The sequence below is a fragment of the Xiphias gladius genome, chromosome 8 (assembly GCF_016859285.1).
Source record: "Xiphias gladius isolate SHS-SW01 ecotype Sanya breed wild chromosome 8, ASM1685928v1, whole genome shotgun sequence".
In the NCBI taxonomy this organism is placed as follows: domain Eukaryota; kingdom Metazoa; phylum Chordata; class Actinopteri; order Istiophoriformes; family Xiphiidae; genus Xiphias; species Xiphias gladius.
This window is the reverse complement of record NC_053407.1, coordinates 3,176,068-3,194,172: the sequence shown is the minus strand read 5'-3', so window position 1 is coordinate 3,194,172 and position 18,105 is coordinate 3,176,068. Positions and strand designations below refer to the sequence as shown.

The window sequence follows — 18,105 nt, the reverse complement described above, 5'->3', positions numbered from 1 at the left end:
TGCCTGTATTTCTTCTGAAGGATTTTCAGTGCAAATTTATGGGTTACAAAATCTCCCTAGTTACCAAAATGATTACACTAAAAAGATATTCTTTTAAAAAAAAAAAAGCTAAAAAAAAAAAATTATTATATATATAAATATATATTTATAAGACACAAACACACACACAAACACTAAAGCTTAAAAGATACAGGAGGCTTTTTTCACTTGAAGGCTGACTGCAAAGGGGCGGGTGCACACGGGTTCAAAGGTCAGTGGGAATGAATCTGCGTGTATTTAGCACTTCATGATCTTTTTTAGGAAGACTGGAGTATTTTTCCATCTAGTCAGGTTGCCATGATCTTTGCCCCTACCTTTTAGGTGTTTGTTCAGTTTAATAATGGTGATCTGGGAATTCAAGCTTGGCAGGTACAACCTACAGTTGCAATTATTCTCGCTCAGTCAGGACAAGAGCAGTTGCAAGGTCTGTGTCTGTGTTAGTGTGTATTTGTGCTTGTGGCTGTAAAAGCAGGTCAGGTGGTATTGTTTGCCCAGGTTGCCTAAACACCCTGGAACAGAGCACTCAGCACAGTAGGAGCAAATGGTCTGTTTTACCACTGCCGAGGGTGGGACTGGGGGGGTGGGGGGCTCTTATATGCACAAACATATGCAGTATATCCACACAAACACAATGTCCTTCAATTATCCAGACCAGATCAATTGTCTGACTAGATAGCAGAGCTACATGGTCCACAGCTATCCCATACTACTTCTACAACCAGCAACTACACACACAGCTGCTTTTAACTATACATTTCAAATAACTGACCTCCAATTGGTCTACTTTGATCTGCGTTTCTGCTGTTCTTTCCTTCATTCTTGACATTCTCATGTATTTCTGAAATCATTTAAACTTCACTGACAAATATTGATGAAAATCTTGAATCATGATATTCAAAGCACCATCATACAGTCATGGTTGAAATTATTGGCACCCATGAATTTAAGTACAGAATTTTGATGATCTTTGGGAATGCAGTGATTCAGTTTGTTTATAGGTGACAAAATGAAGCCCATGAGGAAAAGAACACCCTACCTACAGCAAAACATGGTGGAGGTTCTATCACACTGTTGGGCTGCTCCACCACCTCTGGTACTGAAGGCATTGAATGTATCAAAAGAATGATGAAATCAGAAGATTACAAGGCATTTTAGAGTGAAATGTGTTTCCCACTGTCAGAAAACTAGGTTTGAGGCAAAGGTCTTGGGTCTTTCAGCAGGACGACCAAAAACACACTTGGAGCAGCACAGTAGCACAAAAGAACGATTGAAAAGGAAAAGATGGAGTGTTTTAAACTTGCCAGCAATGAGTCCTGGCCCAAATCCCATTGAAAACCTTTGGAGAGAGCTGAAATCTGCCAGTGCAAAAAGAACTCTTGCAAACATAAAAGAGCTTGAAGGCATAGCAATGGAAAAGTGGCAGAAACTACCAGCAGACACGCGCAAGAAGCTTCGAGATGGCGAAATGAAACGTTTAGAGGCTGTCATTGTTGTCAAAGGTTCTGCAACCAAATATTAGTGACGGGTGCCAACAGTTGTGTCTGGGGTACATTTTGTTTTTTTATTTTCTCTGGTTCAGTAACCTTGGATATGTTATTAAATATTTTGATTATACAAAATTGGTTCATTTTCATTTATTTCTGAGGTTATACTAAATTCTGTACTTAAAATTCAGGGGTGCCAATAATTTTAACCAGGACTGTATGTATCCTCAAACCTGTGTTTTCACACATCAATTGGACAGCAGCTTGAGCAGAAGGCATTGATTCTTTGGTTACACAGGTTAAACAACCACCATCTCTAATAGAGCATGTCAGTTGTGATTTAAGTCCTCACAAAGCTCCCTGGGAAGAGCTAGCAGAGTGTTAATTACTGCTAGAGCAAACAGTTTGGATGTAGATTACACTACTGTTGGTCGAGTTAATATTTTCTCTCCTCCTCATCTCTGAAGTCGTCAGCACCAAGGTCAAGGGTGAAACCGTTTACAACAGCGCTGAGTTGGGGAACCATAATTCACCACAAGAATGTCCCCGGGGTCAATAGCAGGAAAGAGTAATAACTCATCCACACACTGAACACAAATGGTGTTTCCTCTGTAACCCTGCCACGTTAATGCATAGAAGCTAACACCTTCAACTTGAGCAGATCCACAAGGTATCTTGATCAAAAACACTGAAAACTGTTCCTTTTATGAGATAATTTTTTAAAGAATTCCAGAAGTCAAGTTCAATAATGTGTAGGTCATATGACCTACACATCATTGAACATGACCCCATGCAGATACAATATTTGCATGCATATGTGGGTATGACTGACTGTAGTCATATGCAGCTCTCACATCAAGCTATCTGATCGTGTGCATGAATCGTTTGCGTCCAATACCCAATCAGTCACCATCTAGCTAGTTTAATATCTGTCAGTAGAATCAACCCAGTGTGAGTCATCCTGCTGATGCTGCTATTTTCCTCTTTTGCTTCCCCTGTATAGTCTTCAGGTTTCACGCCTTAACAGAAAAGAATATTTAAAAAAAAAAAAAAAAAAAAATTTTAAAAATCGCCCCAGAGATAATCATCAATGAACACCAAAATTTCCCAACATGTCTCTGCTATCTTACAGAGAATCTGGAATGAGTAATACATGGTATTAATTTTAATTAAATTAATCAATGACAGTGCTTGTTAGGGAGGAGAGAGGGAGGAGGAGGGGTCTGTCTGAATGAGTGAGAAAAGACTGAGGGAGAAAAGAAATGCATTCACACCTATCATCTAATTATACAACAACATTAATCCCATTAGGGCTGTAACTGATTGCCAGGGTCCGAACCCCGGCTCCTCCTGTCTGGGCCTGTTGTTATTGCAGTGGAGCCTCGGCTCCGGCCTGCTCCAGCGTGATAAGAACTCTAATCACACTTGGCGATCTCTATCTGCACCGGAGATCAGGCCCTGCGGCTTATCGAAAGTTCACATCAAGCTAAAAGCAGAACAAAGAAGGAGAGAAAAAAAAAACAAAAAAAACACACACACACACACACACACAACGGAAAGCCACCAAGGTACTGTGTGAGTCTTCTTGGTGTGTTTTTGTGTGTGGGTCCTTGGAATTTAGAGATGCTTGTGTTTTATTTCTCATTGGCTCACAAAGAATGAATTAATCTCTCAACTGTGCTTCCATATAACAATCACGTGACCCAAGTCCGGTCAGACATGTGATAACAAGACTAGGTCAAAACCTAGTATATGGTTGGTCTGCCCTTTGTCTGTTTGCTTTCCTCCTACTGTCTGTGCTCACATATACAGTAATTTAATATAACCAAATTCCCAATAAAGCTGTTCTCATTTACAAGTTTTTCTGTTTCTGTAACGGAATAAGCATGAAATAGTGACTGAAACACGGCCCATTAAGATTACATGTTAACCACAGTCACTTCCAAGCCATTTACAAGCTGGCAACAGCTGTTCTGTGATTTCGACAATATTTATAAATATATATTTCTCGACAATAAAATGATAACTCAGAGAGAAAGTTAGAAGCTCTTTTACCTCTATGCAGCTGCCCTGAATTGAATGAGATCAGAATGAGGTGTGCCTGTGGAGGGAAAGCCCGACCTTGCGCTCGTGGCACTATACTGGTGACTGTCCTCTATAGAAAGTAGCTGAGGTTTGTCCAAAAAGTAGCTAGATTTGTCAATAGGTGCTTTTGTGAAAGAAAGTTGCTAAAGGGGTCTAAAAAGTTGGTAAATCTAGCGACAAAGAAGCTAAGTTGGCAACAATGCCTGTAAACACTCCCCTGATGATTTATTAGAAGCTGTTTGTACCATTTCATTTTGACAGAGCAACGGTCAATGGGGAAACTCCAACACTCAGTTGGCCAACCAATGGTGCAACTTCATCATTCAGTCAGTTAGCAAAAGACATTTGCGTTTATAGGACCGGCCTCGCTGTTGCAGTCAAGCAAAAAAAACAACACAGCAACACATATCCTTTCAAACAGCTGCAACACACTCAACTGAAACCTATCTCAATTTTAAAAATCTAAAAACACCTCTTCTATAAGCTTTAAAGAAGTGAAACCACTGTTTTCTCAAAGAAAACCAGAGAAGACGGAGAAGAAAAGGAGGAGGACGTGAGTGTGGTGATTTCCTTGTCTGGCCTCTGCAGGCGTCCTGGTTTGGTTTAAGCTGGGGGAGGCAGCCTATTATTCATGCTGACCTATGAGCTCTAGCACTGACGTCATAGAAACCAAGCTTTCTCACCCTCTCTCTCACTCACACTCACACTCACACTCACAGACACACAGGTCCAATCAGCAGTGTGGATCTGTAAGGTGTTATCTATCTACCATCAGCAGGCCTCCTTATCAGCCCTAAACATCTTTCAGAGAGGTAGGGGAGCAGCAGAGCTGGCCAGGCTGCCATTAAAAACACACCACAACACATTCATCTAACAGTTATGTATTCCACACGCTTTTTCACTCTCTTTCTTTCCACTATCTACCTCCACTCCTCTTCTCCTCCCTCTTATCACAGCATTTTTTCCTGGTCTCCTTCTGCTTTTCTCTTCTTTTAATTATCTAGAGATCCACCCCCAGCCAATCGCACACAAAACCACCAACAACAACATGACAACACTGACAAAATGGCATGCAACTGCCAGATGTAATTACAATGTGCCCACCATCCTCCATCTCTCCTCCATCTCTCTTTTGCTTTCTGCGATATCAGCAGGAGCAATCGCCGCCAAGTTTTATCGCGTCTCCTATCTCAACCGCCAAAATATAAGCCCGGGGATCCAGCCTCAGTGGGCTGCCTGCCTGCCAGCCTCCTATCTCCCAATCAAGGAGAAAGGCCTTATCAGGCTGAAAGATCACCAACCGTTGGGGAGGATGACGCACAAAGAGACACAGACAAATATCTATCTGCTACACAAACACCCCCTTCTTCTCCTCTGCTATGGGCCTCCAGAAAGCCCTGGACTTAATCCATTGTTGTGGTGGGAGATCCATGTTGTTGTTGTGTTAATGTACCGTTCTGTTGTTGGGGTGTGGGGGTTGTTGTTGTTGTTGTTGTTGTTGTTGTCGTCCTCAACTGTTGCTTTTCTGCTGGGGGGAAGCTTAACTCCCCTACAGGAGGGCAGGGTGCCAAAACAGGCCACTATGATACCTGAGTTTAGACTAATACCAAAACAATGCTTGCTACTGTACAAAACCTTTGCCTAAATTAAATCGTCTTAAATTGGCAAAATTGTAGTTGAAATCAGGAACCTTTTGATCAAAGAATAAGTCAACAAGATTACAATTTTGACCAGACATTCAATCCCAATGTTCAGTACTTGACAGTTTCTTATATTCAGTGATAGAGACGCATTTTGTTTAATACCCAGCCCTTTTCATTTGTTTACCTTGATTATCTACAGGAGGTTATAGGTTTGTCCAAATTGCAGGAAGCACCCGTAGCCTCCTCTTTTTCACAGGCCACAGCTTTTTCAAACAAATCAAGTTTAAATGAATAAGAACTAACATGTACTTAATTCAAACCCACATTACATAGCCTAATTGTAAAATGCAATGTAAAACTAAAATTTTTCTTTCTATTCACAGCGCCTGCAGTAACTCACTTAAAGGTAGTGATTAACAGTTGATATTATGGCTGAAGCAGGATTCTCTGGGCTGCACAAAGGCAAATGTGCATGGGGGTCAACTGAGACCTTCCTGTAGCTGTTTCTTTTATTCTCGTAGAGATTCTGAGGAAACATTTTTTCCTTCAACCAGATTGCCTGACATGCAGGTTCACATAACACATTGAAATTTCAGTGGTGTGCACATCAGCTCATCTGCAAGTGGTTACTCATAACACCCTTTTTCTGCAGAAGCATAATTTCAGCTTTACTCCAGACAATTGTGTTGCCTTTTTCCACAATTTTTCCATCAATGGTGTCTAATCCAAAATACTTCCTCACATTACTTCTCAGATGTTTGCTGTCATGGCGATCTGTTCAGCACAGCTAAAATAGAATGATTAATATTTTTTAAATAAGAGCATTATTCAAAACTTTACACCTGCTTCATATTAATTGCCTTCCAGAGTTTTTTTTCCAGTGGAAGGCTTTAACTGTGAAGCAGCTTCAGGAAGAGTTGAGTTTGCATTAACAGTAGATTAAAACCAAAACAGACTTAATTACAGCTCCAAACGCACAGCAAAGAAGACTGGATCAAAATAGAATGACTAATTACATTAACTAAACAACCATCACTTCGCTTCATTAGTCTAACTGTACGCTACCAAACTACATCAATGTGTGTTATGAATCATTTTCAAAAAGGAAGTTAGTGGTGTATTGCTGTGATAATGAAACTCAACCTAACAATACTGTGAATTGGCTACAATTTGTCATATCGGTATCAGCAAGCAGCTTGCTGAAAACAACATGGAGGACACACTGCATTAGTAGTAATAGTAGTAGTGGTAGTGGTAGCACCACTAGCCCCCACCTCTGCTGAACCCCCACACACCCCAGCCGAACAAAGTCCTTATCACTCTCACTCTTTCCTATCAAAATGTCTGCCAAATCACAAGACAGTCACGGGGCTGAGAGCCTGGCTGGCCTCAACAGCAGCCGGGACCTGGTGCACAGGGAAGCATGGTGGACCAGAAGCACTGATAGATAAAGACGGCCATGACACCCCTGAGACGCACAAATGTATACAAACTCTCGTACACACTAAGTCAAGTTTATCAGTCACAGGGTCTGGAATACATCTCCAGGCCTCGCTGCTGGCTTACTGTAGGTACCTGCTGGGAGTTCACAGCTGATAGGCCTCTCTGTGGAAACAGATATGAAAAAACAGGAAGTGACAAACTATATAGGCTACTTGCAGTGGCTTACCAGAGAACTTCATCAAGAGAAATCCTTAACAACCCAGAAGATACACTTGATCATGACACATGCCATCAATGAGTTCAGTGGTGCCAGGGATAACTATATGAAAGGAAGTGAGCAGCTAATATTAACTTTAATTATATTCTCTAGTTATGAATGAACACCTCTTTGTCATCTGATTGCAACTAAGATCATTACATTTGTTAGTCCAGGTTAGTTAACCAATACTACTTATTAAAAAGTTTGCAGTAGGGCTTAACAATTTGAGGAAAATAACTGATCACAATTTTTTGGACCAAAACTGCAATTTAATCTGTAAATATTTTCTATAAATTGAACTCTAGATGTGTGGTTGTGGTTTACATCATTTTAAACAAGATACATTTGTACCAACCCTAATCACAAATAAAATAATGCTATTGTTTGTTGCTGAGATACTTAAAGGATTCTTACTTTTCCCCAAACCGGTCGGTCAGACAAAAGTAAATTTCTGAGTAAACTTAAAAAAAACATTAAAACTTCAAAAATTTTGCACGGATTCATTAAGATGTTACGTTACTGTTATACCCAACATTACTCACTAATATTCCATTATCGTGATGTTCAAAAGTGGCATTAATGTATATCTATTACTGTCAACTAAATCTTTGGCCAGTTTTAGTAATAATAAAGTGCATGGTGTGAATGGTGTTTTAATAAATAAAATAAACTAAGTCACATCTGACAATGTTTGATAATGGCCTGACAAACCCCAATGATACTGTTGACAGTTTTGCACTTTAGCTTCTTAAGCTAACATTAATGTTAGTTTCACAGACTGAAAGTACAGAATCCTGGAGGTGTTGATTTAGAGTTTTTAGGGTGACAGTCTTAAACAACAATATCGTGTGTATGAAAATTGTAAATGCAATTACTGCAATTACCTAGAACATTTATGTAGAGGACCTACCACTCTGTATGAGTTTTTGAGTAGCAGAAAAACACAACCAAGCCTACTCTTCATTTTGTTACACAGAGTGCTGTGTCTTCTTCCATGAAACAATCTTTGGGAAAGCAATGATAGCACAAATACCAACATACAGAAGATCATTGTAGTTTGACCAACTCACTGAATTACTGATATAAAAACTTTTTTTAAATGATAATAATTAATTGTTTGCCCTTAGTTTGCAGGTTGGAAAGCCACTTGTGGGCAGCTTAATGACATGATGTAACACTCCCTCTGACCTCTTGCGCTTAACACAAACAATGCTCACAATTGAGGTTTGCATTAGACCATGAGAAAAAAGGTGATCACAATCATTAGATGCATTTTTTTTTTTAAATCAAACATCTGTGACAGTCATGTGTGGAGTAATTCTTTCTTTGGTTTATCTTTTTAACTACCATTAAATGTAAAAGCCAAAGAGAATATACACCTGCTGTCACCAGAACCAAGATTCCTAATCAGGTTTTTTGGTCAGAAATGTCAACTCAACTGTTGACTTAATATCATATATGACTGTAGTTCAAGTAATGTGATACCATACAGCCTAAACTTCCAAATGTAGCTTTTAGACACCGGGTTTCTGGGAACACAATGACAGAATCACTGATGACAAGATATTATTATTTGCTCAATGTGATAACTTAACAAACAAATTTTTCTGCTGATGTCATGGTTTCCATTCCAACTGTGGTTGCCAAATAGATACATCCACACCTTTTCTTTAATCTCTAATCTCCAGTATAACTACATTAAATTTAGACTGAGATTCTTTATCAGCTCAGTATTTCACAGGCCTATCATTTGGTCTCAAAAAGCACAAGGAGCGGTTAATCACAACATAATTAATATACTTTTATATAAACTTTGAACATCAGTCACCAGCGATAAACTTTCACACGTTTAATAAACAGGAAGAACTCGTCAAGCACGACCAGCCAAGCGCCAGACCAAGAAAAAGGCCTTTCAAGCGGCCCTAAGACGCATTATTGAGTTAAAGGGATAGATGAAAAAAAGATCCAATTGTAAGCAGCTATCAGCAGAAGAGATCAACCAGGCGAACTATCTAACGCCCCATCTCTGGAAAAGAGAAGTGAAAAGCCAGAGGGAAAAAATGCAACGGCGGCCTCGGCGCTGGCTCAGAAAGAAAACAAATAAAAAAGATCCAATTTTAATCTTTATCTGAGCTTACATCGGATCGCTGCTTTATCTCTGTTCACATCGGCTTTTTCAGAGAACACTAACGTTTCCACAACAGAATTAAACAGGAAGCCATGGCTACAGTTTTAGCTTCCAATGGACAAAACATTCTTTACAGGGTAATAAACGAAAACTTTTTTATATGCTTGCACAGTATAGATAGTGAGGCTGCCAAAGTGGCGCTTTACAAATTTCGAAAAACAGTCTAAAAAAAAAAAAAAAAGTGTAGACCAAGGCTGCATCGCTCGCTTATTCTGAGAACACGCTGGATCTGAACTCAGATTAACTAGTTAGCTACTTTAAGGTTTAATTTGCTGATATTATCAAGTGCGCAACAAAGTCTTTTGTGTAGTTTGTTTTTAAGACTATATTTTCCCATAAAAACGGTGCCATAAAACTACTGTCGAGAAAGTCAGGTGGTACAGTTAGGTTTCATACTTATAAACTTTATGGTGAACGCACAATTCAACAAAAGCGCCACTCAAAACATGCGGCTTCTTCCCAGAGTGCGCGTGGCACACTGCACACTCAACACCACAACAACAAAACAATATTAACTAATGAACTTGTTTCATCCTTACGCTTTATCTGCCGGGGTTTGCTCTGCTTTCTCCGGGACATGGTGGCTCTTCCCTCTGACCAGGAGCCCACTTGGAAAGATTGACAAAGCGGCAGAGAAGCGGTCTGGTTCTTCTATTTTCTGCTTCTTCCCTCTTTCCCCACCTTTTACTGCTGCGACGCGGCGCTCCGATCAGCGACCGGAGAAATCCGCATGACCATCTGCACTTTGATTCTTCTGCCACGACAGCTAGCTTAGGGCTACCTGTGGCTGAGTCCTGTCTATGATGAGTCCGCTTACTTGTCACTGCCCTCCTTTTCTTTTCAAACGTGCCTTCACCTCACCTTTCTCTCCTTTTTCCTGCTAACGTTATTCCTTCGCCTTGCGTGCCTCCGCCGCACCCGCTACCGCTTGTATCAGCGAGCACAGTTGCTTGTCTTTAAAAAATAATAATACGGATAAATAATAATGGTTATATGGAGGTCAGCGAAGCGACTGCTATTGTTTTCTATCAAGTTTCCTCTTGCCGGTCCGCCCCCTCGTCCGCCTACACCGTCTCTGAACAGGGGAGCCACTTTCAATGGAGCTCGAGCTTTACAGTCAACTCCGCTTACACCTCTTACGTCTGACGTATGACACCGCACTCATCTCTTATTGGTTCACATTTATCCCTTGTAAAGCAAGCATTTTTTTAATCTGGAAAAAACAAACATTAAATATACAATATACATCATATTTCAGCTGCATGATTATAGAATAATTACATATAAATGCATAAAAACATAGATAAATCAAGGATGTCAAATTAAATATTATTATTATTGTTATTAATTTCTTTTTTCCCTTAACGATATATCTGTCCTAACAATCACCATTTTGGCTTGTTAAAAAATAGATAAGAATAGAAAAATAATTGAATGAAGAAAAACGTCACGTAATGTAGTCGTTTGCAAAAATAACTGTTTGCTCCCTTCGGAAAAAAAAAGTTTGGCTTGTTTTGTGTTGTTTTGTGAAAGACCCTGTTCTTCCATATTTTTGGGGGTTTTTTGTATGTTGTTGTAGTTTTTCCATCGTCTACCTCAAATGAAGAGGGATAGCATAGTCTTCTAATGGAAGGCTAAAAAAAATGTTGAGTTCTTGTCAATCATGAAAATCTCAAAACATTGGGCTTTATCCAAACAATGATTTTTCTTATAATTTACCTAAGCAGTGTGTCACCCCAATTAACTTGATATCATATATTAATTCAAAAATACTTATTTTATTAACTGTGTAATACATGGCATTGTTGAGTGATTTCATTGTACTGTTCTTTGATTCTTGTTAAGTGTGATATAGACATGAGATTAGCCAGGATTTCCTTTTGGGTTGATGATGAAAGGCTGCTTTGGTTTCCTGCATGGATGACTCAGATTGAAATTATCACTTACGAAGTACAGTACAATAGCAGTATTAGACTATGATTTATAGTAAAGGTTTAAGGACACACATGTGAATTTGCCTATGATTTCTGAAATTCATAAGTTAAGAATGTTTTAAGTTGGTTTCAGGTTTGTATATCTCCATTACTTTTTAAAACAGATATAACAAATATATCTAATATAACAGATATAACAAAGCACCACTGAATCTAAATTTCCATTGCAGAGTGACAAACTACCAAGAAAGTGAACTATAATTCAGGTAACCGTCAAACACTGGTTCATGCAAAATTCTCATTCAATCCAGGGATTTGAACCAGCAAACCCAGGGTCACACACTTGCTTTTTCAAATATGCTACTACCTTCAACATGAACCGAGAGGAGCTTGAGTTGGCTTTTCACCAACTAAATTCACTGGTGCCACCTAGTGGCCATCGTTCAATTCATGAAAGTACCTCACAAAGATCTTGAAGTGACAAAAAGCAAACCATGTGGTTTATGTTCTGTAGAGGTAAAAAAGTGCAGCAGCATATAGATTTGCCATATTGGCAGGATCAGAATTCAAAGTTTTGGTTTGGACAGAGATTTATCTTAAGAAGCTAAGGCTTAGTTAATGACAACGAAAACTTTGTAGCCTACACACCCATGCACATATAGAGGAGAACCCAACCTAGCAAAGTATTGTACAACTGCAATCCTCCAGAGCAGTTCCAGCGCCCCTTGAAGTGTGTGGAACTCTGGGGTCATGAACAGCATTCTTTCATTTGATCAAAAGAGGTGGAAAGTACTGTCTAACATGTCACTCAAAAATCATCATAGATTGGATTGAGGTCTGTGATGCTCATAGCGTATGATTCACATTTTTCTCATACTCATCAAAACCATTCAGTGAGTCCTTATACCCTGTATGGAAGCATCTGCATTCATTATATTTCTCTACTCATTTATTCAAGTATTTCTCAAATTTGTCACCTTGTTTACTAGTCGCAGCCTGGGTATCACCTGTTCTTTAAAAGCCTTTCCTGTGTTGTTACAGAATATCCACTCTGAATGTAGTACTTCACTTTTTTGTCCCGCAGTAGGTAATACTTTGAAGATTTGTGTGGCTTACTGGAATTCAGTAAACCAAATTCCAGACTATTTGTTTGGATCACTATGTCATTCCCTGATTTCAGCTTGGGTCAATTGGAAATCTTGGTCATTTATTTTTATCTTTACTATTTTCTAGCTGTCAGCTCATGATGACAGACAATGGTCAGAGTGTGTTTTTTTAGCATGTGTATCTTTCAAAATATGATTGCTTTCATGATTTTAGTCACATTGTGCAACATGCAAGTGGAATAGTTATCTGCTGCTTATCCCTGCAAAGAATGACAGATATGAAAAACAAAATGACCTAATTGGTTTTTGAATCACTTCTGTTTTTCAAGGGCAACACAGCAAGAAACATTGTAAGAATATACACTTTGACTTGCGTACGCATGTGAAGTGATGCAGACTACAAAATGGACACCATTTGGAAATTCTAGGTAATTCAACAATTTTTAAGCAACTTTGACAAATAAATGTATTGTTTTGTATCTTGCAGACAGATGATGTAATGGTTAAATTGTTTTACAGTCTAATATGAACAAAGATCACCTGTAACTGCTGCGCTAACAGTTCACTACACAACTTTGTTCATTGGGGCAGGAGCAAGGAATGGTAATGTACTTTAGGCCACTACTATGGTCCACGTGGAAATATTGGTGGATTTCCATAAAATTTGGTTGCATTTATTTTCCCCACAGAATAAATTGTAGAACTATTGCTTGACTTTTTATCTCATCAAAAAATTTATTTCCCCAATATTTCTGTTTATGACCAAATACCTGCAAAACTGTAAACTCTTAGTCTTGTTAATAGAACATCACAAGAAGTATCCCCAAATGCCGCTCTGGTCAGCTCAAATACCACTCTGTGGTTGTCTTTGGTTAAAGTTAACACTAAATATAACCCTAAAACTTTTTAGCAGACTTTTGTTATGGAAGAGATATTGACTTGATTTAGCAGGAAAAGCATGGGTGTAATTACTGACATTGATTAAAGATAGCTGCATTCCATTTAGGTGAGGCAGTTCCAGGGCCTAGTTCTGTTCATGATACCTCACTTAGTGGAATTGAGCAATCATTAATGTTATTAGTTACACCTGTGTTTTACCTGCTGTGACAAGTCAAAATATCTGCTGTGGAAAAATCTACTGATATCCATTGTACAATATTCCTTGGTGGTCCTTCATCAAATCACTGTTCTTGCACGTTGCAGATAAGTTTCCAATTAAGCAGCATCACTACGGAGTAAATCCACCATATAACAGAATGAGGCTGAATATTTACAACATGGCCTTGCTTCTCCCACTTCAAGTTCACAGAGCCCACCATGTTTGTGCTGCCTGATGAAAGACTTTTTCCTCTATTGATTGTAGAAAGCCAAACAGCATTGTCAAACCTGACCTCTGGGTTTGAAGATTGAATTGACTGTCTAGGATATGCTCACTGTTTTGGAAGATTATTGGCAACACCCACACCTTTAACAACTAGAGCTTCTGACATCTGTTTGTGACTAAAATCACTTGCAGTACACTCTGATGGCATCTTAATGTGCAACTTTTTTAAGTGCTATTAGTAGAGGAAGTCCACTTTGATATCAGCATTTATGTCATGTTCAGTTACTTGCTGTATTGTCCATTGCTTGCTAAATTACATTCCCAATCTGAAAGTTGCTAAATGTGACTATTCTAAATCAAGCATCCCCTATCTTGGCAATTAGGTTAGTCATAAAAGTGTTTGATAACAATACATAATACAGCATGCCATTTATATTGTAATCTCCCCACATTTACTGTATAATTCCTCTGAACTTAGGTTGTAATTTTGCCGTATGAATTAGTACATAAGTACATAAAACATAGTACATAAAATACTTACACGTTCCTACTTGTATTTAAATGTAGGTACAGCAGAACAAGTGAAAACAGTTGACAACAATGACATGTGTTACCTCTTAAGTATTTATGGTATAATGTATCTCAGTTGTTATGTAATAGATGAAGCGCAATACAAACAAAAGCTTTCGCCCTTTTCTCATGACAGTTGTGACAATCACTTTTAAAGGTGTGCCTTTGGCAGGCAAGCTACAACCACACCCCATGGATTTATTATGCATATGTCTTCTACTCCATGGTATGGCTTGGAATAAGAACAAAAAAAACAAAAAAAATTTGATTTATTGGTCATTATGAGCATGCAGACATTCAGCTGGTGAACATGTAATGGACATTCTTGTACAATTCAGGATTCCAATGTGGGAACAAGACGAAAAATGGGTCCTTCATTCTTCCAGCACTGCAGGAGCTCATAAGATCACCTCATTTAACATTCAAGTTTGGCTATTTTGATCCACCTTCATATGCAGGTTATTGTGACATTAGATTACTGTATTATGATATTTTTCGTCCACGGATGACAATACAGGCCTTCCATAGCTGTGTACTTGAGAAAGGTAAGTTTGTTTTCTATTACAGCCTGCCCCTTATGAGCTGCTGCTGTGCTGGAAAAATGGTACTTCCTTATGTACCCTATAGGCATGAAATTAAAGGAAACGTACACATCAAATTAACTCAACCTTTAAACTTAATGAGTTCTTTCTCAGTCAATGAAATAGTAACACCGAAATAGTGTTCAATCCAAAGCAATGATAGTCTCTTTAGTAGGAATCTACTAAAATAGATCTTTACATAGAAGAATGTGGATGAGGGTATGTTGGCTGCAATATTCAAGGAGGTCCCGAAGGTTGTGTAGCAGCAGCTGTCAGCTCCTCTCCAGTAGCCACAGGACAACAGCAGCAGTCACTCCTCTTAAGAAATACACCTCAAAGCTAGCAGAAAAATATCTTACGAGTAGGCGATTTGAGACTAATGAGTGCAGAGAGTGGGCAACTTGCTCTCCCAGGCTTATTCAGCCACAGTTACAACCATCTGAGCCTTTTAAGCTCAATAATAAGCAGTGCAGGGCTCTAAGTTTAGTTCACATTACAAACTATAACTCAATGTATCAGTCTTTGACAGTCATGTGTGTTTATTATTTGTGATGTCACCAAGGCACCATTTTGGAGGTAGTTAGCAGTGAACGGTACAGTGAGAATAGCAGCAAATAACTTAGATTACTTCTATATGCTTTGATAGCAGTGAAAGCAGTGAAACTGGAGAAGGAGAAGCAAAGTGAGAGAATACCATACTGAGGCAAACTCAGAAAGGATGCAAGGGACCATTATTTGGATCTATTTACACATTTGATCCATACCACCTGACCACAAAAAATGGACTTCAGACCCTGCATTGCTGCCTTCAACCCCGTACTTGGATATACCAAATATCTTGATTATGGTATAAGTGCATTTACCCTGTGAACAATTCCAAATCTATAAATCCCTTGAAGCCCAGAGACATTTCACCAATGGCAATGGTACAGGATTTGTTTACATTTCGACCTAAGGACTTCAACAACACAAATTTAACAGCAAAAGTAAGATGGCTGTAATCAGGGAAACTTGTGCTTAGCATAGCAGTGCTCACTTCCATTCAATTTTCCTTCCATTAAGCAAGATATTACAAATACATTACAAATTTACACTGTAATGATGATGATGAAGTCATGCTATACTATATGCCTGATTATTGTTTGTTTTGTTTATTCTGTACATGAACACATCACCACGTTAGTACAGGAAGTAAAAATGATCTAATCCTTCCACTATTTCATACAACAAAATTACTTAATTACATCATCATTACGTCATCTCTCAAAGACGATAATAAATGCGGAACATACATTACTCACTTAGAAGCAGTAAAATTATAAAATCTAAAAAAAAAAACATATTCCTTTGGTATTTAGCTGAAGGAATATGATTTTAGCTGAAAAATAAATAAACCATGTGAGTTTACATTCTGAACAGAGGTAATTTTTACAAACTTCTTACCAAAGTCCGCCTAAGATGGTAGATAATTAGCAATTATCTTAACTCGCTATTTGCAATTAGCATACTTTTTAAGATTAATTTGGTTATTAAAACTTTACAATGAGACAGGCAACATTACACATAGTAAACATGAATGCTCACCTAACCTAAGCGGACAACTGGCTCTTACATGCTACCTGTCACAGCTACAGCCTTCTGAGCCTGCCACAAACTGATCCGTCGTAAAGGGGTCGTAGAATAGTACTGTCGTAGCGCTTAAAGAGCGTTGCGTAATGTGACAATATAATAACATAAGATGTCTAAAATTACATGTGGATTACAGTCTAAAATTGGAATCGCTAATTGTACAAGAATGTCCATTCCATACCCATCAACTGAATCTTTTCATGTTCATAATGTTCAATAAAGTGAAAAAAAAAAGTTTCAACTTGTTTCTATCCAAAATCATACCATGAAGTAGAAGACATATGCATAATAAATCCCTGGGGTGTGGGTATAGCTTGCTTGCCAAGTGCACACTTGTAAAAATCACAACTCAACTGCCACGAAAAAAAGGCTAAAGCATTTGTTTTTTATTGCACTTTGTCTATTACGTAACAACTGAGAAATATATTATATCATAAATACTTAAGAGGTACTGCAGGATGTCATTGTTGTCAACTGTTTTTTTTGCTATTTTTACCAGTACTGTACCCCACAGGTACCCAGTACTTACAAAGTACTTACAGTATAATTGGTTTCTCCTTTCCTCTAAAATACTCCATAGGTACCAAGTATTTACACAGTACTTAAAGTATAATTTTTTTCTCCCTTCTTCTAAAATTCCCAATTGTTACTCCCTTGTTCCGATGTACCTACATTTAAGTATCAGTAGGAACCGTTAAGTATTTTATATGTACTGATTCATACAATGAAACTACACTGCAAGTTCAGAGGAATTACTCAGTAAATGTTGGGAAATTAATCGTGGGCTGTATTATGTCATGTTACCTAGTGTTTTCCACTCAATCCTGATCTGAGTCATTTGCTTGCTTTTTCCTTTGCAAGTTATTGCTGTGATTTTTTGTCATAACTTTGGTGCTATTACATCGTCTCTGACTTTAGCAACGCTACAAAGTTAGGCTATGTTTATATTGCCCGCAAAAATGGTGATACACCTTGGATTTCTTGCATCTGACATAGATGTGACAAACAGGTCAAAGAGAGCACAAAATCTTATATTTTCAATCTGTTTTTGGTGGGCCATTTTCATGTGTGGCAACCTGCTAGGAACCATATACAGTATGTCTGCGTGAATTTCATTTTAAGACAGATCAAACTTTTCAGGTCATCCCATTTCTCTGAATGCTGCACTTTTTTCTTTCTGTCTCCCAAGCCCAGCTGACCATCTAGCTTCAATTATTATCAACTAGATTGTGCTTGTGTGCATTGCAGATGGTGATTTGGTTGTGCTCCAAGGTAAGGCTTAGCTACAGAAGTTTACATATGCACGTAGTACGTGGGCTGGTTGTATAAAATGGAGGATTATAACCAAGCATCGAATATTGCTAACTTTTAAATAAACACAGCTGCCAAAATATGAGATAAAAGAAAAAAAAATCAGAACTGGTTATATAGACCTGCAGTGAAAACAAACCTAAGTAATCAACTCTAGGTTTGAACAAAAACAACAAGTGAATGCCAGCGGCAGAGGACCTGGAGCAATGCTGCTTCATCCTGTTAAGCATTCAGTGAGAGATTTCTCAGACATGTTTTCACCATATAACAGGAAAATGTGGCATTGCTGTGGCCCTTCAACTATGAAGCTTATATGTATTGTTTTTTTTCTCTGTGCTCTTCCTAGTGATTTTAAATGGATGTGGTTCAGTTGTAAAAAGGTAATGTCACATATTACTGCTCACCAATCAGGATTTAGCAGCGTTTGAAATGCTGCAAATTAATTACTATAAATCTGAGTTGAAGACATGTACATTTAAGCGTGATTTTGTGACATCACAAGTAGTTTG

General features: G+C 38.4%; 1 protein-coding gene across 2 annotated transcripts in view; it reads right to left on the bottom strand.

Annotated features, from left to right (window-relative positions):
• The window catches only part of zfpm1 (zinc finger protein, FOG family member 1), a 118,786-nt gene extending 108,543 nt beyond the window's left edge, over positions 1-10,243 (bottom strand). The window contains exons 1-2 of one of the 2 annotated variants that reach the window (XM_040132502.1): positions 9,681-10,243; positions 6,827-6,856 (exon numbers count right to left, since the gene is read on the bottom strand). In XM_040132502.1, the coding sequence (XP_039988436.1) occupies positions 6,827-6,856; positions 9,681-9,720 (70 nt within the window). In that variant the 5' untranslated portion in view covers positions 9,721-10,243. The remainder of the gene's footprint in view (positions 1-6,826; positions 6,857-9,680) is intronic. The other variant, XM_040132503.1, reaches the window with a different exon arrangement.
• Between the last annotated feature and the right edge of the window lie 7,862 nt (positions 10,244-18,105).